At 43.9% G+C, this 22,939-nt stretch overlaps 1 protein-coding gene across 3 annotated transcripts in view; it reads right to left on the bottom strand.

Annotated features, from left to right (window-relative positions):
• CDK7 (cyclin dependent kinase 7) overlaps positions 1–22,939 on the bottom strand; it is an 86,753-nt gene that overhangs the window by 35,147 nt on the left and 28,667 nt on the right. For all 3 annotated transcript variants that reach the window (XM_085875222.1, XM_085875221.1, XM_085875223.1), the window contains one exon: positions 896–929. In XM_085875222.1, coding sequence (XP_085731348.1) covers positions 896–929 — 34 coding nt within the window. The remainder of the gene's footprint in view (positions 1–895; positions 930–22,939) is intronic.

Genomic DNA, 22,939 nt, shown 5'->3' on the forward strand with positions numbered 1-22,939 from the left:
TCAAGCGCATACTTCCGTCAGGCTGAACAGTTTACATTTTGCTTCGCACGAAGAGGCCGGATCTGTGATTGGACCTGAACCAAAATCAAATTGGCTTTTTCTTGTCACCAACCAAACTTATCCACCAAGTTTTGTCAGAACCCATCCATAACCTTTTGAGCTATTGTGCTGCAGTATATCGTTTTTGGCCCCATCTCTCAATGGTGAAGAATTATTTTAATTTTTTTTTTTAAAATTCTCGTATCGGGATCCAGATCTTCACCAACATCGAATAAATTTGTCCTCCCACTCGGCTGTTGAACTAATACCAGGTGGGGTTGACTCTGCCTGTCAGCCTTCTGTGGTCGGCAAAAAAAATTCACACCCACCGATCTGTCGAGCAAGTTTCGTCCAAATCCATTCATAACTTTTTGAGACATCGTGTTATATACTGTATATCATTTTAGCTCCATCACTCAATGGTGAAGAATCACTTAAACAAAACAAACAAACAAAAAATTCTCACATCTAGATCTTCATGAAAATCGAATAAATTTTCTGTGTAGTACACCCAGCCTGTCTTCCAAGTTTCATCCAAATCAGTCCATAACTTTTTGAGATACAGTATCATGCTATATATTGATTTTGGCCCTATCTCTCAATGGTGAAGAATCACTAAAATCCTCAGATCCAAATCTTCACAAAAATCTAATCACTTTGTTGTTGTCAGACACCCAACTTGTCCACCAAATTTCATCCAAATCAGTCCACAACTTTTTGAGATATCCTATTCATAGACAGACGAACAAACAAAGACAGGGGTGAAAACATAACTTCCGGCCACTTTTGATGGCAGAGGTAACAAACCAAAAAAAAGATACATGACACTTTGCTTAACTGCCTGTTTACCACTTACCATCCTTGGCTTCTGTCCTGTGTCCAAGTTTTATCTGCAAAAACAGCATCGTTAGACTTGCTACATCACCAGCTGTGGGGCACAATGCACGTATCAAACAATACGACCAGCAGGAATCCCCATTGTGTACTTCAATCCATGTTAGTACTGGGCTCGTGATTCAGGGATCCAAAGTTCAATTCCCATAGACTGTATTGATTTGTCCATTGCCTGTGAAAGTCCATGTAATTCATGGTCAAAGCACAATGGTGTCTCCCAATGTCCTTGCCCTGCATAAAACATATCAGAGCAGCGGCTCGGTTGCGCAAGTTACCCCTGCTCATCAGCTTTCATAAAAAGTATGTTGTATTATTTGATACTTTGCTAACCTTAATTTTTGGAGAAATCCAAGCTTTTAAAATGGGTAAATCCTTCATCTCTAATCTATTTTTAAGAGTTATCACCCTTTTTACCATAACTATTGAACGATTTGGCCTTTATTTTCCGACCACTTCATTGTGGATTTACCTGTGCAGCACAACTTGGTTCTAGAAATCTACATGCTGGCAGTTTTTCTTTCTTTCTTTATTTCTGACACTTACTTGCTCTGAATGTGGAATGGTGGCAAGACGAGGGGAGACGGACAACGAGTTTAGTGCAAGCTATCTCGTCAAATAAATGTTTGCAAACAGAAAAGCAAGACAAAGTTGGGATGTCAAAGTATTTCATATTCTTCTGTTCTGCCCAAAGGCAGCTCCAGTACTGCCAAAGCAGTTTCCTGGCAAGGGTTATGTTCGGTGGTTTGCTGTTGCTTTCTCAGTAGTAGTTCGGTCAGGAATTTGAAATTTGTTCAGGGTGTCGGTGATAGCTCGCAAACTCTTAGTGAAGGACATCGTGGGGTCTTTAATGTCCATCAACTAATGCCGGCAGATGGGACGCCCAGTTTAACATCCATTCGAGGGACGGAACACACATTGATGAATCACCTTGCCCATGAAACAGTGGGATGACAGTTAATAGCTGAGTCGGGATTCAAACCTAGGTGAGACAGATCAGATGCGAGTGTGGATGACAATGGTGAAACCAGATTTGAAGGAAGGGTTATCATTATTACATATAGTTTCAAGCTCATAAAGCTCAGGGAAGAGCTGGCTGACACACACGCACACACACGTGGCACCTTTCTCTCCATGGTTAGCGAGGCATTTTCAGGGAGAAGTCTCTGGCACTTTTTAAAGTTTTTGGTGTGACTCGACCAGGAGGGAAATTGAACTAGCAACCAACCAGATTCAGAAAAAGAAGCTCAAACCATAACATCACTTGCACGTACTTAAAAAAACAACAAACAAACATAGAAAGACCACAAGCCTAACTGCAAAATCGATCAGTTACAAATTAACTGATAAAGTGTGATTTCATCAAATGTTGCATTTAAAATTGATTAATAGTTCTGAATCAAGAAAAAAAAAAAGTTTCCTTGAATGCAATGCAACATTTTAACAACATTATTTGGGCAATCTTCCAAGTGTTTGAACTCAGGGTACACCTGCCAGACTTGCATTTTCATTACACTTATTTTGCTTTTGCACATATTTTATTGTCCAATAGCCGAACAGAGTGGAACACTGCTTCTTATACCCCCCGACCCTCTCACCCCTGCCTCCAAAAATATTCAGCTTCTACATGCAAGAGATTAAATTCCACTGGCTGTATGGCAAGAAGCACTACTACTTTGGTTTTTGGTAGATTATTATCTGCTCCGCTCACATTGGCTCTCCACTTGTAAATGATGGACTTGACCCATGAAGGATCAAAAAAATTAAACTATCTTTTCAACCTTCAGTCAAATAGACTGACAGTTATGTCCATATCATCATCCGTACCTGTCAGTCAATTATAGCTGACGCTCTCAGTTTGTCAGTTATGGATGACAGTCTGGACGAGGCTTTGGATAGTGAAAACCCAATACTGTACTTTGATGTATTCCTTGCAATTAAATGTGTCAAATAGCAAATGCAGTTGTGAATTTACTACATGACCCATTCATCCATGACCGAAAGATAGAGCTGAAAACAAAAAAAACAATTTTTGGAATAGCTTTAAAACTTTCTGAGATAGTGATTCTTGAGTACAAGTTAAGGTTCGTTATTACCAAAAGCCCCTCATGGTGTTGGGGCATGTACATCACATAACAGGATTGTACCTCAATACCACCTGCCGTTAACTGAGGACAACAACGCGTTTTCTAAACACCTGTTACCTCTAACATATAAACATGATAAGCTTTCTCTTATGGGAAAAGGGGCAAGGGCTGGGAGGTGGGAGAAGAAAAACAAAAACAAAACCTTAAATTCCCCTTCAAAGGTCAAGCATCTTTCTTTTTCTGGACATACCTCGGGCATTCGACACAGTCTGGTATGCCGATATATCTGCCAAGCTCTCTGCCTATGGCATATAATGCCACCTCCATACCTGGCTATTTGACTTCTTCACCTCGAGTAGTCAACGTGTTCCTATCAATGTAACCCTCTGCTCTCCTCTCACAGTGGAGGCTGGAATGCCCAAAGGCAGGTGTCGTGGAACCAATTCCTAATGTTGTTCTTCGACATAAACAACATAAATGACCTCTCTGATGCCATGAGAAACCCTCTCTTCGTTTTTGGTGTACGTGTATATAGTAGCCCTATCCTACTGACAGGCAGACAACAGCCGTGTCATTCTATGCTGATCTGGAATTGAACGTCTTTTAATTATGCCAAATTAGGAGGTCTCACACTGTCACTAAAGAAGGATCATCAAATGAACCCACCGATCATGGTATTTCCATGGTAAGTTACCGGAAGTGGTTCAGTCTTTTGCACTTCTCCTATCAGACACAACTTCTCCTGGGCTGACCATGTAACAAAGACAGCCTCTGAAGCCAGCGACAGTCGGGGCATCCCACATCGTTCCTGGATAAATCAGAACTCGACTACTGCCAACTGACAAAGCCTTTGTCTAGGCTAGTATTCCTAAAACATGCTCCTTCAGGTCAGTCCTCTGTCTCTTCCCAGCTCCTCCAGGATGCACACCTTTTCCCAGTAACCCTCTCCTGGATAGAACTCCCAAAATCCATGCTTACTGGCCACCTCCACTCCTTTGTTCCACTCTTTGTTCCATTTGTGGAAATGTCCTCACCAAGGCAATTCTATACTATTCCCTACAGGGTCTCAAACCTCATTACGAGTCGTGTTGAGTGAATCAGTGGATGTACAGTAAAGTGAGGAGTCATCAGCATATCTGGGACAGAATATTATCAGGAAGATCAATGATATTGTTGCGGTTTTCGCGCCCGCCGGCGTGCGACGGCCACGTAACTCGAATCGCGGCACGTCGCCCACCGGACGGACAATCCAGTCGTGACCCTCTCGGACTAACGCCGGGAACCAGTCACGGGTGGACCTTTCGGTCTCACCGCGATCGAGCCAATCAGCCCCCGCGTGGGATAGGGTTGCTCGCCAAATTCGAACTACCTAAGTACCCACGCGGAGGGTAGACCGGGCGATCGCACCTCGCCGCAGGTCGACTTCGGACACGGGCCACTTAAGCGACCCGTTCCGTACTATCAGAATAACCGAGCGGTGTTATCGTCGACCTCGACGGTTCGATTAATTATCGGGCGTATTCAGCCCACTACCAACCCTTTACGTGAAGCAAGATGGGGATTCAATGGAGGAAAAGACGAAGCGAAACGGGAGAACAGTTCAACAATAAAGCACATTTATTCGCGGCACACGGGAAGCACACAAATACAATTCCACCAAATGCACACAAAAAAAAGAAAACACAATTCCATTTACACAAAAAGCAAATATAAAAGTGAAAACACAGTGCAGAGCTAATACCGACTACCGAGCACACGGCAACACTTGTACAATTCTACTTCACAGACGGCGCCGACAACACATACCCAAAACCAAGGAAAAGAAATACCCTCAAGAATGAGGTAGGCCTGGGGCCGAGACCGGGTCGGGCCTACCCGTCTGGTGATGAGACGCGGAGCGGCGATGGCCCCGCAACCCGCGGGCCTCGTGGACAGTGCCTGGCTGGGGGTCGGAAAGGGGCCCCCTTGGTCGCACTATCTCAGCGCGGGGGGAAACAGGAGGGGGTTGTTGATGCTCGGGGGATAGAGGATCTTTATTATCCCTGGTGTGCGTCTCCACCTCGGCCAGGTCGCGCTGTCGGCCTCCCTCGGGTGCAGCTTCCTGCACGACGCGAGCACCCCCTCGTCTGGTGTCGCCGCCTTTCCACAGCTCGTCCCCTCCGTTCCGACTCCAACGCACACGACGAGCAGCTCCACCGCCCGCGAAGTCTTGACCCTCTGCTTCCGACTCTCCTACTCTCCGCCTCTGGACTCTCCGACTCTCCACTCCGACTCTCCGACTCTCGACTCTCCGACTCTCCACCCTCCGTTCTCTCTTGCGACTCTTCGTTCTCGTTCTGCTGACTCCCTCGTCCGATGTCGCCGCCTTTCCACAGCTCCGTCCCCTCCGTTCCGACTCCAACGCACACGACGAGCAGCTCCACCGCCCGCGAAGTCTTGACCCTCTGCTTCCGACTCTCCTCTTCTTGACTCTCCGACCCCGTTCTGCTGACTCTCCCTCGTTCTCTCTTGCGACTCTCCGACCCCTCGTTCTCGTTCTGCTGACTCTTTCGCCCCGACTTTTACGACTCCTTTGACTGACGAACACCGTCCTTTTATCCCCCCGTAACTTCGCCTTTGACCCCCTCCCTTTGACCTTTCACCTCGCTCCCCATTGGCCCGACAAAAAGTGGGCGTGAAGGCTTTTTGATCCACAAATTTGCATATATCGATCGCCCTGGGGGCGGGGCCAATTCGCCCCTCGCTCACCGATTGGACGGCAAAAAGTGGGCGTGTGTCGTTTTCGATCCGTTTTTGAAGCAGAAAATCCGTGATTTTGTACACGCTGTTCAACGTGCGCCCTACACGAGTCCAGCATCGGTGCCCATGAGTGGCGCGAGATGACGGTGATGCGATGGTGGCGAGTTGTGACGGTAAAGGTCGTGGCGGTTGTGGTGAAGCGGTGGTTGTGGTCGGTGGTTGATGTTGTGGTTGTGATCATGGCGGTTGGTCCAAAATAAAGATAGTAAAAGAAAAACGGCTATCCTAAAGAGTCGCAGCACGTATAAATGACATGTATTCCCACTAGACAACGGGTTTGGGCCTAACTACACATGCACTTACCGAGATACCTCACCTAAGGGACCTGAATGGTGGTTTGCGAATCTGGTAACCACAACACTACCCCCTTCCCTTTTTACAGACTCATCCCGAGTCGTCAAATTTTCGTGTGCCATCATGTGTAGTTTTCCCCTAGTACATTTTACCTACGGATCCCTGAGTGCGACATTCATGGTATTCGTGTCCCCAAAATAAATAACCTGAGGGCTGCGTAACTATCTAAACAAACTCACTCACACGGACGACTTAAATAAAATTGCCGGCGCTAAGACATACATGCCGGGGGCGCACTCATATGTACAGTACATCTTACCTTAACTTACAAATCTTACACTAAACCATGGCCCAGGATCATTGAACTCTGCAAAAGAAAGCAGTTAGCAGGGAGCCAGGCTGCCCGCATGCAGTCTCTGGCTCAAAACAATGCAGGTGACAGGGAACGTGGCTGGCTGCTCACACGCAGTCCAAGGCCTTCCCTTTTGAACTGAACTCAGTGAACCACAACGGTGCCTGGGCTGCACAACGCAGTCTCCGTGCCAGCTCAAGTGGCACACGCAATGAGCACAACGAATGGATGCATGAACGCAAACACGGTGCACGGGCCGCCACTGCAGGCCCGTGTTGTAGCTGCCAACAGGGCAGTTCTTGCAGCTTGCAAACTGTTGCCTTGATCCTGGCGCACATGGAAATGAACAGGGGGGGGGGGGCAAAGCAAAAATTGAAAGGGGCTGGTGAACGTGGGCAGTGGGCATGGCATGGCAAAGGTGAGCAGGCAATCACAGCCCGCAGAAGAAGACCGCTGCAGGCAAACACAGCCGGCAGATGAACTGGCCGGCACAGGCCTTGAAGAAAAACAGCCAGCAGATGAACTGGCCGGTACAGGCCTTGCAGCACAACAACAACTGCCGATGAAGTTTGCCGGCCTCTGCCTTGCAGCAAAACACGGCCAGCCGATGAAGTTGGCCAGCCTTTGCCGTTCAGTGGAGGTTGGTGGAGGGAGTGCGGTGGTGCTGGCCACTTGGAAGGCGGGCTCGGACCTACCTACCTGTCTCCCTCCCACCTATCGCCTTTGCCTGTCACTGTCCATGCCCACTCCCTTAATTTGTCAAACCCCAATTTAGCCCCAACTTATTTTTTTATTGTTTTTATTTTTACTTCCCCACTATAAATCGTCCCCTAACCCCCTTTATCGTCCTTGTTCGGCTAACCTATTCTGTCACCTAGCCTACTCCCAACCCCTACGTTCCCTTCCCGGAGGGGAATAAGGGAGAGCTAACGTCCTGTGTCGAGGCCCAACGAAGCCTCAGAATGGCCTCCCCAGAGTTCGGCGATCTTAACACCAAGTGGGTCCAGCGGCCCACAACGACAGCGAGGGGATGGATGGTGCGGAGGGGTACATCTCCTAATCTACCCTAACCATTTAACTGTTAAACTACCCCGGGGCTTTCAACAAGCGCCTCTCGCTTAAACTATTGGTTCTAACAACCCAGATTCCCGTCGCCTGTGTTGGTGTCCTTACAATTTCGGGCCTCGCCCCCAATTTTCTCTCCGTGCCCTCACACGGTCTCCTGGCTGGGACACGTGGCTCCCTTTGGCAGGCACGACCCTCTGCCGATTCTCCCGCTATGGCACCCCCGGGCACTACACTGCCTCCGAGCCTACCAGCTCCCTAACACCGGGGAGTGCCCCCCATGGCACCTCCCCTGAAACGCACACGTGGCAGGCCGGCCTCCCGGGCCCCTTTCCGAGGGTCACCCGTGCCCACAACACTGCCCACGCGGCTAATGGCGCCCCGGGCCCCTGCACCGAGCAGGCGCACCCGTGCCCACTACTCTATCCCGGCCCCCCATGGGCCCATGGCCTACCGCGGCCGACTAGCCTGGTGCCCGGGGTACCCACTCAGCGATACTCACCTTTCGCAGCCACGCTCCCAAGCCCGTCAACAGGGCTCCTGCACCCCTCCAAATGGGTCTCGAGCCTACTTTCCCACCAACAACAAAACGACCTCCATTTTTCAATTTGACTAACCCAGCTAACTCACTTTACTCTGACCCCGGGGTCCCTTGGGCGGGAGTCACTCCTCCCCCCAATCACTCATCGCACCATGCATTCCCCATTCACTCCATACACACAGACTCGCTGGCCTCACTCACTCAACATGTACACGTACTCACCTCACAACCCACAACTCTTCAACACACACACCGCTGAACTCTGCCATCCTCCTAACTACCTCCCCTAACTAACTCGTGCTCCCACGTCGTCCCTTAAACTATAGCACGTTCCATTTAACACTACGTAGCTAAGCTACGTCCCCACTACACATTCATAAGTCTGTCCATGTCTCCAAATCAATCATTTTATTTCCCAACCTAAAGCTCACTAAATCCCTCTACCTAATCCATTCCACGGACTCCATGAGGACTTACCCCTGCCCCATGAAGTCGGTCTAACTAAGCTAACCCTTCCCCCTAACTAGTTTCCATCCTGTGCCCAGGTAAGGGGGTCTTCCACGCCTTTCCCAGGAATCCTGTACACCCGAAAGTGAGGCTTGCTTTTTCTTTTTTTTTTTTTTCCCATGCGCAGCACCTGCGCGGCAACTCGCGCTCTTTGCACCTTGCAACTGCCCGTGACGTCATGCAGCTGCACGTGTTCCTCGTCCCTCCTTGGACGGGACCATCCGGCAGAGATACCCCTCCTGCCGGATTCCAACCCCACGTGCAGCCATGACGTCACCGTGCGCATATAAAAAAAAACAAGCCCCACGTCTCGAGGGGTTCCCCACGCGAACACATGTGCTTTGCCCGTTGGAGCTTAACACACACACGATCGCGTGGAGAACCCGTCCGGTCCAAATCCATTTACCTGCCTAACTTTGTCCGTCCGCGGGATCGGCAAATCCACCGCGTGCGTTTCCGGACCGGGACTTCACTCTCGCAAGCGAGCACGTGGCGGTCTCGTGCGTTGCACAGCACGAACCGCGTGCTCACTGCTGGGTGAACCCGGCACGGTCCTCGAAACAACCACAGCCGCTACTCGGCTTTCTCTCCTCTGTCGCCGTCGTCGTCGCCATTCCACACACGCATACCTGCGTGTTACGACGCACACAGTCCACACCATCACATTCACACGGGGAGACGCGGCTGCGTGCTCCCGCATGCCAACCGACATCTCCCTTACATACCGCTCTCTCACACACACGGTCTCCCTGGCACACAGCGACCTTGCACACGGCTGTTCACTCACGCGTGCCTCACTACTCACACAAACCATACTACTCACACGTGGTGCTCCATTCACTCGCGCGGGGGCACTCACCCGCGGTGCCTCACCCACACACGCGAGGGCACTCAACCGCTGTGCCTCATCCACACACCGTGCCTCACTCATACACGCGGGGGCACTCACCCGCGGTACCTCACTCATACACACGGCGACACTCACACACGCGGTCTCTTCCACACAACGTCCCTCACTCATACACGCGGGGGCACTCAACCGCGGTGCCTCATCCACACACCGTGCCTCACTCATACACGCGGGGGCACTCACCCGCGGTACCTCACTCATACACACGGCGACACTCACACACGCGGTCTCTTCCACACACGGGGACGCACTCACGCCTTGCACCACACACACAGGGACAACTACACTGGGGATTCGTGTCCCCACAAGGGTCTCCGGGGCCTCTACACCCCCCAAGCTCTCAGTGCACCTGTCCACAGCACTCGTCCCCTCAACCTCGCAAAGCACGACCGAACTCACCTGGTCGTGACTCACCTCAAGGGGGCATTCTCCCTCCCCTCGTTCCTGGAGGAGGCCATCCAGGTGCTCGCACTGGGTCTCTACCCAGTCCGCCAGCTCACCCCCATTGTCCTCCACTACCTCTGTGTGTGTGTGTGCGTCACTTACCCCGTCTTCCTCGTGTAGTCTCTCCTCTATGGTTCCCTTCCCGGCTACCGTCACTGCCAACTCTTCACCCTTTACCTCCCTTGTCTCAACTATTATTTCCGTTGTCGTCACCTCGTGTCTCGTCTCACACGTTTTGGTCTCCCCATTTAATTTTTCCCTTTCGGTCATCGTCACGACCCTCGCCCAACACGTTCCACGAATTATTTTTTCACCCGCCTCCACCGCGGGCCCGTCAGCCGTTGCACCCCCACCCAGCTCGTTTGTTCCGACACGTGGAGTCGCCATTTTAAGTTCCCTGCTCACGGCCTTCATGCCCGCCTGCAGGCATCGGCCCATGTTCTGCGTCTCACTCCGTAGCTCTTTCATTTCTTTTTTCATTTGCTTGCCCATGCTCTTCATTTCGTTTATAAATTCATTTGCGTTTGCATCCATCTTTTCGTTTATTTGTTGTGTATTCGCGTCCATCGTCGTTTTCACTTCGTCCATGTTCGCAATCATCTTCGCTGTCGTTTCCGCATACATTTTTGCCAGCATGGTGTATAGCTGGGTCATGTCGGGTGCGCTTGGGTGAGCCGTTTCGGCAGGGGTCGGGGAAGGGTTTTGGTGGAGAGGGGGGGGGAGGTGTCATACACCGCGGCCGCTGCCGCACCCACCTCAGGTTCTGGGTTCAGTTGGGCGAGTCCGTGTTCCTGCACAATCAACATTTCCTGCTCGGGGATTCCATCCTGTGCCATGGATTCTACATTACTACACATATACATTTCTAATACCCCCGGCTCCCGCTCGCCTTGAGACGCCATCTTGCTTCTCGTGAAGGGTTAATTTAACTCGCTCGTAATTTGGAGGGAATCGGGGGTCGCTTCTCTCACCCCTGGACCGATTCCCGTGAATTTCGCTGGAGACAGGAGAGCCCGTTTTCCTGTTCTCCGATACCAGTGCCGCGAGGAGGGCGATGAATTTGTATCCCACTCCTGACACCAGTGTTGCGGTTTTCGCGCCCGCCGGCGTGCGACGGCCACGTAACTCGAATCGCGGCACGTCGCCCACCGGACGGACAATCCAGTCGTGACCCTCTCGGACTAACGCCGGGAACCAGTCACGGGTGGACCTTTCGGTCTCACCGCGATCGAGCCAATCAGCCCCCGCGTGGGATAGGGTTGCTCGCCAAATTCGAACTACCTAAGTACCCACGCGGAGGGTAGACCGGGCGATCGCACCTCGCCGCAGGTCGACTTCGGACACGGGCCACTTAAGCGACCCGTTCCGTACTATCAGAATAACCGAGCGGTGTTATCGTCGACCTCGACGGTTCGATTAATTATCGGGCGTATTCAGCCCACTACCAACCCTTTACGTGAAGCAAGATGGGGATTCAATGGAGGAAAAGACGAAGCGAAACGGGAGAACAGTTCAACAATAAAGCACATTTATTCGCGGCACACGGGAAGCACACAAATACAATTCCACCAAATGCACACAAAAAAAAGAAAACACAATTCCATTTACACAAAAAGCAAATATAAAAGTGAAAACACAGTGCAGAGCTAATACCGACTACCGAGCACACGGCAACACTTATACAATTCTACTTCACAGACGGCGCCGACAACACATACCCAAAACCAAGGAAAAGAAATACCCTCAAGAATGAGGTAGGCCTGGGGCCGAGACCGGGTCGGGCCTACCCGTCTGGTGATGAGACGCGGAGCGGCGATGGCCCCGCAACCCGCGGGCCTCGTGGACAGTGCCTGGCTGGGGGTCGGAAAGGGGCCCCCTTGGTCGCACTATCTCAGCGCGGGGGGAAACAGGAGGGGGTTGTTGATGCTCGGGGGATAGAGGATCTTTATTATCCCTGGTGTGCGTCTCCACCTCGGCCAGGTCGCGCTGTCGGCCTCCCTCGGGTGCAGCTTCCTGCACGACGCGAGCACCCCCTCGTCTGGTGTCGCCGCCTTTCCACAGCTCGTCCCCTCCGTTCCGACTCCAACGCACACGACGAGCAGCTCCACCGCCCGCGAAGTCTTGACCCTCTGCTTCCGACTCTCCTACTCTCCGCCTCTGGACTCTCCGACTCTCCACTCTCCGACTCTCCGACTCTCGACTCTCCGACTCTCGACTCTCCGACTCTCCACCCTCCGTTCTCTCTTGCGACTCTTCGTTCTCGTTCTGCTGACTCCCTCGTCCGATGTCGCCGCCTTTCCACAGCTCCGTCCCCTCCGTTCCGACTCCAACGCACACGACGAGCAGCTCCACCGCCCGCGAAGTCTTGACCCTCTGCTTCCGACTCTCCTCTTCTTGACTCTCCGACCCCGTTCTGCTGACTCTCCCTCGTTCTCTCTTGCGACTCTCCGACCCCTCGTTCTCGTTCTGCTGACTCTTTCGCCCCGACTTTTACGACTCCTTTGACTGACGAACACCGTCCTTTTATCCCCCCGTAACTTCGCCTTTGACCCCCTCCCTTTGACCTTTCACCTCGCTCCCCATTGGCCCGACAAAAAGTGGGCGTGAAGGCTTTTTGATCCACAAATTTGCATATATCGATCGCCCTGGCGGCGGGCCAGTCGCCCCTCGCTCACCGATTGGACGGCAAAAAGTGGGCGTGTGTCGTTTTCGATCCGTTTTTGAAGCAGAAAATCCGTGATTTTGTACACGCTGTTCAACGTGCGCCCTACACGAGTCCAGCATCGGTGCCCATGAGTGGCGCGAGATGACGGTGATGCGATGGTGGCGAGTTGTGACGGTAAAGGTCGTGGCGGTTGTGGTGAAGCGGTGGTTGTGGTCGGTGGTTGATGTTGTGGTTGTGATCATGGCGGTTGGTCCAAAATAAAGATAGTAAAAGAAAAACGGCTATCCTAAAGAGTCGCAGCACGTATAAATGACATGTATTCCCACTAGACAACGGGTTTGGGCCTAACTACACATGCACTTACCGAGATACCTCACCTAAGGGACCTGAATGGTGGTTTGCGAATCTGGTAACCACAACAATATAAACAAGGAACAGAGTAGGACCGAGGACAGAGCCCTATGGAACACCAGAGTTGATGAAGCAAGTAGGAGAAGATTGACCCTCAAGTACCACCTTCATCTTGTGATTTGTAAGGAAAGCCAAAATAATTGAATACATCACTCCAGATATGTCAAACAACTGAAGATTGTGGAGCAGACCCTTGTGCAACACTTTAAAAAAAGGCTTTCGAGATATCCAAAGCAACTAATCGAGCTTCACCCTTGAGCTTCAATGCCCTGTTGAAATAATCCATAATCAAGGATAGCAGATCACCAGTAGAGCGAGAATGGCGAAAGCCATACTGACAATCAATGAGAAGTTAATGGTCCTCCAGATGGCTGAGAAGTTGTTCATTGACGAATCATTCAAATACCTTACTTATTATATGAAGCAGGCTGATGGGGTGATCGTTACTTGGCTCAGAATGCTCAGCAGCACCTTTGAAAACAGGGACAACAGAAGCCACTTTCCAGAATTAAGGAAACACTGAAGCAGACAAGCACAGTTTGTATCGCTTGGCAAGAATCGATGACAGTTCAGGATACACATCTTCAATACAATCATGGGCATTCCGCCAGGACCAGTCGCTTTTGAGGCATCTTGAGTACGGATAATTCTGGCAACCTTCTTAGGAATGGTAAATGAAACAGGAATATCAGTCTGTATGAGAAGGAAAATGAGGAAGATGGTGTTTCTGATCATTGAGGGTAGAATTTGAAACAAGGAGATTAGAAAAGAGGTTATCCTTGTCCAGCGGTAAAGTAACAACCTCAGGTCCATGAAAGAGAGGAGGTATAGAGATTTATTGTTGGTGAGTGCACTGCTGGCAATCCATCAAAAGTCCCAAGAGCCAAGTCACTGAGTCACAATGGAATTGGCCATAGAAGCTGCATAGAATCCTCAAGAACACATTTACAGAGGTTACTTGCTTTGGGGAACAGACATATGGACTCCAGAGACCCTTGCACATGGTACTGCTTGAAAGAGTGGTTGCGATGAGCAACTGCTGATGCTCAAGCTGGAGTGAACCATGGATGGCAGTGAACCTTCACTTGATATTTCCTCGGCAGCCATATCACAGGACCAGGACTAAAAGCTGAGGTCCACAGCATATCAGCAAGAAATTAGAAGGGCACTCGGTGGAGCGCATACTTCCACCATGCAATATCTCATCCACGAGAACATACTTCTGCCACATAATTCCTCCACAAGAATATATTGGGGCCAACACATTTTTGAAATATCATGCTACATATTGATTTTGGCCCCATCTCTCAATGGTGAAGAATCGCTTTAAAAATTAAATAATTCTCGTATCCAGATCCGGATTTTGATCTTCAGCAAAATCGAACCAATTGGTTCCTCGTCACACACACAACATGTCCACCAAGTTTCGTCCGAATTCATCCACAGCTTTTTGATATATAGTGCTATATATAGTTTTTGGCCCTATCTCTCAATGGTGAAGAATCACTGAAAAAATTCTCGTAGCCTGATCCGGATCTTCACCAAAATCTAATCAGTTCGTCCTTATCACACACCCAACCTGCTCACCAAATTTCATCCAGATCTGTCCACAACTTTTTGAGATATCCTGCACACAAAGACAGACAGACAAACAGACAGAGAGGGGTGAAAACATAACATCCTTCACCTTCGGTGGCAGAGGTAATGAACAAAATCCATTCCAATTAGCTTTCCCAAACTAAAACACAGTGTGGTGAAAAGGATGCACTGGAGTTGAGAATGAGGAGCAAGAGACCAAGTAAGAGTAAGAAATCTGAGTTACCAATTGGACGAAGGACAAAAATAGATCCAAAAAACAAAAATAGATCAAGCAAGTATCTTCCATCGGAAGCACGGTCAGGAATACGAGTGGGAGAGGAACCAATTTGGGTGACATTTTGAAAGATTGAGAAATTTATAAGTATCGATACCAGGGAGTGTCAGTATTACGAGAGTGTACCAGCCATTCCTTGTGGTGAACGTTGAAGTCACCAAATAACATGATGTACGCAGTAGGGTGGAATAATTTCGGCCTGTCAATGCTGTCTGAGATCGCATAGAGTACGGCACAAGAAGGAAAGGAAGGCAAGCGATTCAGAATGAAGAGATATGCTGTTGAATGCAGGAGAGCAAGGCGGAAACACAAACTCATGAGAGCCACTTTGAAGATAATTTTCATGAACTAAAGGTAAAGAGTCCTTAACATAGATACCAAGACCATGAGAGTGATCAAGTTTGTGAAAAATGTAACCAGATAATTTGAAAGAAACGGAGGAGACACTGTCCAACAGACACTCAGATCGAGCCACCAGGTCAGGTGAGTTAAGCTGAACTAAAGATTGCACATAAGAAAAGTTGGAGTGAAAGCCCCTGACATTGGAGAAACAAATATTCAAAGGATTTGAGCGTCGCTGCGCACAGGCTGGTGGATTGTCACATGCAGGTAGAGATCTGTCATTAACCTCCGCCATCTTCGAAGATGGATGGAGGTTACTGTTTTCACCCCTTTGTTTGTTTGTTTGTTTGTGAACAGTATTACGGAAAAACTCCTCGACGGATTTCGACGAAACTTGGTGAGGGGGGGGGGGGTTAGGTATGGTCCAAGTATCATGCCATTCAATTTTGCACTTGGTCCCACCCCCCCCCCCAAAAAAAAAGTTGGAGAATTTTTTTTTTTTTGCATTTCTACATGTTTTAAGTGATTTCCAACCCCCCCACCAAAAAATTGTTACCCCCCTCAAAAAAATGGAGAATTTTTTTCGCATTTCTACATGTTTTAAGTGATTTCCAACCCCCCCAAAAAAATTGTTAACCCCCCCCAAATTTTTTTTTTTTTTTGCATTTCTACATATTTTAAGTGATTTTCCAACCCCCCAAAAAAAATTGTTTGAGAAAAAATTTTTTTTTTTGCATTTTTACATGTTTTAAGTGATTTCCAACCCCCGCCCAAAAAAATTGTTACCCCCCCCAAAAAAAGGGATTTTTTTTTTGCATTTCTACATGTTTTAAGTGATTTCCAACCCCCGCCCAAAAAAATTGTTACCCCCCCCAAAAAAAGGGATTTTTTTTTTTGCATTTCTACATGTTTTAAGTGATTTCCAACCCCCCCCCCCCAAAAAAAATTGTAAGAGAAAATTTTTATTATTTTGCATTTCTACATATTTTAAGTGATTTCCAATCCCCCCCCCAAAAAAATTATTTGAGAAAAATTTTTTTTTTTGCATTTCTACATGTTTTAAGTGATTTCCACCCCCCCCCAAAAAAAATTGTTTGAGAAAAATGTTTTTTTTGCATTTCTACATGTTTTAAGTGATTTCCAACCCCCCAAATAATTGTTACCCCCCACCCCAAAAAAAGAATTTTTTTTTGCATTTCTACATGTTTTAAGTGATTTCCAACTCCCCCCCAAATAATTGTTAGAGAAAATATTTTTTTTTGGATTTTTAGATGTTTTAAGTGATTTCCAACCCACCCCAAAAAATTGTTACCCCCACAAAAAAGGGATTTTTTTTGCATTTCTACATGTTTTAAGTGATTTCCAACCCCCCCCCAAAAAAAATTGTAAGAGAAAATTTTTATTTTTTTGCATTTCCACATATTTTAAGTGATTTCCAATCCCCCCCCCAAAAAAAATTGTTTGAGAATTTTTTTTTTTTGGCATTTCTACATGTTTTAAGTGATTTCCAACCCCTGCCAAAAATTTTTTTTACTCCCCCCACCCCAAAAAAAAGAAAAATTTTTTTTGCATTTCTACATGTTTTAAGTGATTTCCCCCCCCCCCAAAAAAATTGTAAGAGAAATTTTTTTTTTTTTGCATTTCTACATGTTTTAAGTGATTTCCAATCCCCCCCCCCAAAAAAAAATATTTGAGAATTTTTTTTTTTTTGCATTTCTACATATTTTAAGTGATTTCCAACCCCCCCCCAAAAAATTGTTTGAGAAATTTTTTTTTTTTTTTTTGCATTTCTACATGTTTTAAGTGATTTCCAACCCCCCAAATAATTGTTAGAGAAAATTTTTTTTTTTTTGCATTTTTACATGTTTTAAGTGATTTCCAACCCCCACAAATAATTGTGAGAGAAATTTTTTTTTTTTTTGCATTTTTACATGTTTTAAGTGATTTACAGCCCCCGCGCAAAAAAATTGTTACCCCCACCCCCCAAAAAAGATTTTTTTGCATTTCTACATGTTTTAAGTGATTTCCAACCCCCCCCCCCCAAATAATTGTTAGAGAAAAAAATTTTTATTGCATTTTTACATGTTTTAAGTGATTTCCAACCCCCCCCCCCAAAAAATTGTTACCCCCCAAAAAAGGGATTTTTTGCATTTCTACATGTTTTAAGTGATTTCCAACCCACCCCAAAAAAAAAATTGTAAGAGAAAATTTTTATTTTTTTGCATTTCTACATATTTTAAGTGATTTCCAATCCCCCCCCAAAAAAAATATTTGAGAATTTTTTTTTTTGCATTTCTACATTATTTAAGTGATTTCCAACCCCCCCAAAAAAAATTGTTTGAGAAAAATTTTTTTTTTTTTTTTTGCATTTCTACATGTTTTAAGTGATTTCCAACCCCCCCCCCCAAATAATTGTTAGAGAAAAATTTTTTTTTGCATTTTTACATGTTTTAAGTGATTTCCAACCCCCCAAAATTGTTACCCCCCACCCCAAAAAAGATTTTTTTTTGCATTTCTACATGTTTTAAGTGATTTCCACCCCCCCCAAAGAATTGTTTGAGGATTTTTTTTTTTTTGAATTTTTACATGTTTTAAGTGATTTCCAACCCCCAAAAAAATTGTTACCCCCCCCCCCAAAAAAGGGATTTTTTTTTTTGCATTTCTACATGTTTTAAGTGATTTCCAACCCCCAAAAAATAGAATTTTTTTTGCATTTCTACATGTTTTAAGTGATTTCCAACCCCCCCCAAAAAAAAAATTGTAAGAGAAAATTATTATTTTTTGCATTTCCACATATTTTAAGTGATTTCCAATCCCCCCCCCCCAAAAAATATTTGAGAAAATTTTTTTTTTTTTGCATTTCTACATGTTTTAAGTGATTTCCACCCCCCCCAAAAAAATTGTAAGAGAAATTTTTTTTTTTTTGCATTTCTACATGTTTTAAGTGATATCCAACCCCCCCAAAAAATTGTTACCCCCCCCCCCAAAAAAGGGGGAATTTTTTTTTTTGGTATTTCTACATGTTTTAAGTGATTTCCAACCCCCCCCCAAAAAAAATTGTTACCCCCCCACCCCAAAAAAAAGAATTTTTTTTTTTGCATTTCTACATGTTTTAAGTGATTTCCAACCCCCCTCCCCCCAAAAAAAAATTGTAAGAGAAAATTTTTATTTTTTTGCATTTCCACATATTTTAAGTGATTTCCAATCCCCCCCCCAAAAAAAAAAATTTGAGAAAATTTTTTTTTTGCATTTCTACATATTTTAAGTGATTTCCAACCTCCCCCCAAAAAAAATTGTTTGAGAAAATTTTTTTTTTTTTTTTGCATTTCTACATGTTTTCAGTGATTTCCAACCCCCCCAAATAATTGTTAGAGAAAAATTTTTTTTTTTGCATTTTTACATGTTTTAAGTGATTTCCAACCCCCCCCAAATAATTGTTAGAGAAAATTTTTTTTTTTTTGCATTTTTACATGTTTTAAGTGATTTCCAACCCCCCCCCCCAAAAAAAATTGTTACCCCCCACCCCAAAAAAAGAATTTTCTTTGCATTTCTACATGTTTTAAGTGATTTCCAACCCCCCCCCCAAATAATTGTTAGAGAAAAATTTTTTTATTGCATTTTTACATGTTTTAAGTGATTTCCAACCCCCCCCCCAAAAAAAGGGAAATTTTTTTTTTGCATTTCTACATGTTTTAAGTGATTTCCAACTCTCCCCCAAAAAAAAAAATTGTAAGAGAAAATTTTTATTATTTTGCATTTCTACAGGTTTTAAGTGATTTCCAACCCCCCCCCCCCCCCAAAAAAATTGTTTGAGAATTTTTTTTTTTGTTTTTTGCATTTCTACATGTTTTAAGTGATTTCCAACCCCCCCCAAATAATTGTTACCCCCCACCCCAAAAAAAAGAATTTTTTTTGCATTTCTACATGTTTTAAGTGATTTCCAACTCCCCCCCCCCAAATAATTGTTAGAGAAAATTTTTTTTTTGCATTTTTACATGTTTTAAGTGATTTCCAACCCCCCCCAAAAAATTGTTACCCCCACCCCAAAAAAAAGAATTTTTTTGCATTTCTACATGTTTTAAGTGATTTCCAACCCCCAAATAATTGTTAGAGAAATTTTTATTTTTTTGCATTTTTACGTTTTAAGTGATTTCCAACCCCCCCCCCCCCAAAAATTGTTACCCCCCCCCAAAAAAGGGATTTTTTTGCATTTCTACATGTTTTAAGTGATTTCCAACCCCCCAAAAAAAATTGTTTGAGAATTTTTTTTTTTTGGCATTTCTACATGTTTTAAGTGATTTCCAACCCCCCAAATAATTGTTAGAGAAAATTTTTTTTTTTGCATTTTTACATGTTTTAAGTGATTTCCACCCCCCAAAAATTGTTACCCCCACCCCAAAAAAATTTTTTTTTTTTTGCATTTCTACATGTTTTAAGTGATTTCCAACCCCCCCCCAAAAAAAAAATTGTAAGAGAAAATTTTTATTTTTTTGCATTTCCACATATTTTAAGTGATTTCCAATCCCCCCCCAAAAAAAATATTTGAGAAAATTTTTTTTTTGAATTTTTACATACTTTAACTGATTTCTAACCCCCCCCAAAAAAAAATTGTTTGAGAAAATTTTTTTTTTTGCATTTCTACATGTTTTAAGTGATTTCCAACCCCCCCCCAAATAATTGTTAGAGAAAAATTTTTTTTTTTGCATTTTTACATGTTTTAAGTGATTTCCAACCCCCGCCCCAAAAAAATTGTTACCCCCACCCACAAAAAAAGATTTTTTTTTTTGCATTTCTACATGTTTTAAGTGATTTCCAACCCCCCCCAAATAATTGTTAGAGAAAAAATTTTTTTTATTGCATTTTTACATGTTTTAAGTGATTTCCAACCCCCCCCCCAAAAAAATTGTTACCCCCCCCCCCCCAAAAAGGGATTTTTTTGCATTTCTACATGTTTTAAGTGATTTCCAACCCCCCCCAAAAAAAAATTGTAAGAGAAAAATTTTTTTTTTTTGCATTCTACATATTTTAAGTGATTTCCAATCCCCCCCCAAAAAAATTATTTGAGAAATTTTTTTTTTGCATTTCTACATTATTTAAGTGATTTCCAACCCCCCCAAAAAAAATTGTTTGAGAAAATTTTTTTTTTTTTTTTTTGCATTTCTACATGTTTTAAGTGATTTCCAACCCCCCCCCCCCAAATAATTGTTAGAGAAAAATTTTTTTTATTGCATTTTTACATGTTTTAAGTGATTTCCAACCCCCAAAATTGTTACCCCCACCCCAAAAAAAAAAGATTATTTTTTTGCATTTCTGCATGTTTTGTGATTTCCAACCCCCCTAAAAAAATTGTTTGAGAAAAAAAATTTTTTTTTTGCATTTAACATGTTTTGAGTGATTTCCAACACCCCCAAAAAAATTGTTACCCCCACCCCAAAAAAAACAATTTTTTTTTTGCATTTCTACATGTTTTAAGTGATTTCCAACCCCCCCCAAAAAAATTGTAAGAGAAAATTTTTATTTTTTTGCATTTCCACATATTTTAAGTGATTTCCAATCCCCCCCCCAAAAAAAATATTTGAGAATTTTTTTTTTTGCATTTCTACGTATTTTAAGTGATTTCCAACCCCCCCAAAAAAAATTGTTTGAGAAAATTTTTTTTTTTGCATTTCTACATGTTTTAAGTGATTTCCAACCCCCCCAAATAATTGTTAGAGAAAATTTTTTTTTTTTTGCATTTTTACATGTTTTAAGTGATTTCCAACCCCCCAAATAATTGTTAGAGAAAATTTTTTTTTTTTGCATTTCTACATGTTTTAAGTGATTTCCAATCCCCCCCCAAAAAGAAATTGTTACCCCCACCACAAAAAAAGAATTTTTTTTTTTGCATTTCTACATATTTTAAGTGATTTCCAACCCCCCAAATAATTGTTAGAGAAAAAAATTTTTTATTGCATTTTTACATGTTTTAAGTGATTTCCAACCCCCCCCAAAAAAAAATTGTTTGAGAAAATTTTTTTTTGCATTTCTACATGTTTTAAGTGATTTCCAACCCCCCCCCAAATAATTGTTAGAGAAAATTTTTTTTTTTTGCATTTCTACATGTTTTAAGTGATTTCCAACCCCGCCCAAAAAAATTGTTACCCCCCCCAAAAAAAGGGATTTTTTTGCATTTCTACATGTTTTAAGTGATTTCCAACCCCCCAAAAAAAATTGTAAGAGAAAATTTTTATTTTTTGCATTTCTACATATTTTAAGTGATTTCCAATCCCCCCCAAAAAAAATTATTTGAGAATTTTTTTTTGCATTTCTACATTATTTAAGTGATTTCCAACCCCCCCCCCCCAAAAAAATTGTTTGAGAAATCTTTTTTTTTTTTTTTGCATTTCTACATGTTTTAAGTGATTTCCAACCGCCCCCCCAAATAATTGTTAGAGAATTTTTTTTTTTTTGCATTTTTACATGTTTTAAGTGATTTCCAACCCCCCCAAAATTGTTACCCCCCCACCCCAAAAAAAAGATTATTTTTTTTTGCATTTCTACATGTTTTAAGTGATTTCCAACCCCCCAAAAAAATTGTTACCCCCCACCCCAAAAAAGAAATTTTTTTTTGCATTTCTACATGTTTTAAGTGATTTCCAACCCCCCAAAAAAATTGTAAGAGAAAATTTTTATTTTTTGCATTTCCACATATTTTAAGTGATTTCCAATCCCCCCCCAAAAAAAATATTTGAGAATTTTTTTTTTTTTGCATTTCTACGTATTTTAAGTGATTTCCACCCCCCCCCAAAAAAATTGTTTGAGAAAATTTTTTTTTTTTTTTGCATTTCTACATGTTTTCAGTGATTTCCAACCCCCCCAAATAATTGTTAGAGAAAAATTTTTTTTTTTGCATTTTTACATGTTTTAAGTGATTTCCAACCCCCCCCAAATAATTGTTACAGAAATTTTTTTACTTTTTGCATTTTTACATGTTTTAAGTGATTTCCAACCCCCCACCAAAAAAAATTGTTACCCCCACCCCAAAAAAAGAATTTTTTTTGCATTTCTACATGTTTTAAGTGATTTCCAACCCCCCCCAAATAATTGTTAGAGAAAAAATTTTTTTATTGCATTTTTACATGTTTTAAGTGATTTCCAACCCCCCCCACAAAAAAATTGTTACCCCCCCACCCCAAAAAAAAGAACTTTTTTTTTTGCATTTCTACATGTTTTATGTGTTTTCCAACCCCGCCCAAAAAAATTGTTACCCCCCAAAAAAAGGGATTTTTTTTGCATTTCTACATGTTTTAAGTGATTTCCAACCCCCCAAAAAAAAAATTGTAAGAGAAAATTTTTTTTTTTTTGCATTTCTACATATTTTAAGTGATTTCCAATCCCCCCCCAAAAAAATTATTTGAGAAATTTTTTTTTTGCATTTCTACATTATTTAAGTGATTTCCAACCCCCCCAAAAAAAATTGTTTGAGAAATTTTTTTTTTTTTGCATTTCTACATGTTTTAAGTGATTTCCAACCGCCCCCCCCCAAATAATTGTTAGAGAAAATTTTTTTTTTTGCATTTTTACATGTTTTAAGTGATTTCCAACCCCCCAAAATTGTTACCCCCACCCCAAAAAAAGAATTTTTTTTCATTTCTACATGTTTTAAGTGATTTCCAACCCCCCCCCAAATAATTGTTAGAGAAATTTTTTTTTTTTGCATTTTTACATGTTTTAAGTGAT

Source organism: Eptatretus burgeri, chromosome 3 (genome assembly GCF_056783735.1).
Source record: "Eptatretus burgeri isolate ZD-2024b chromosome 3, Ebu_testis_v1, whole genome shotgun sequence".
Lineage (NCBI taxonomy): Eukaryota > Metazoa > Chordata > Myxini > Myxiniformes > Myxinidae > Eptatretus > Eptatretus burgeri.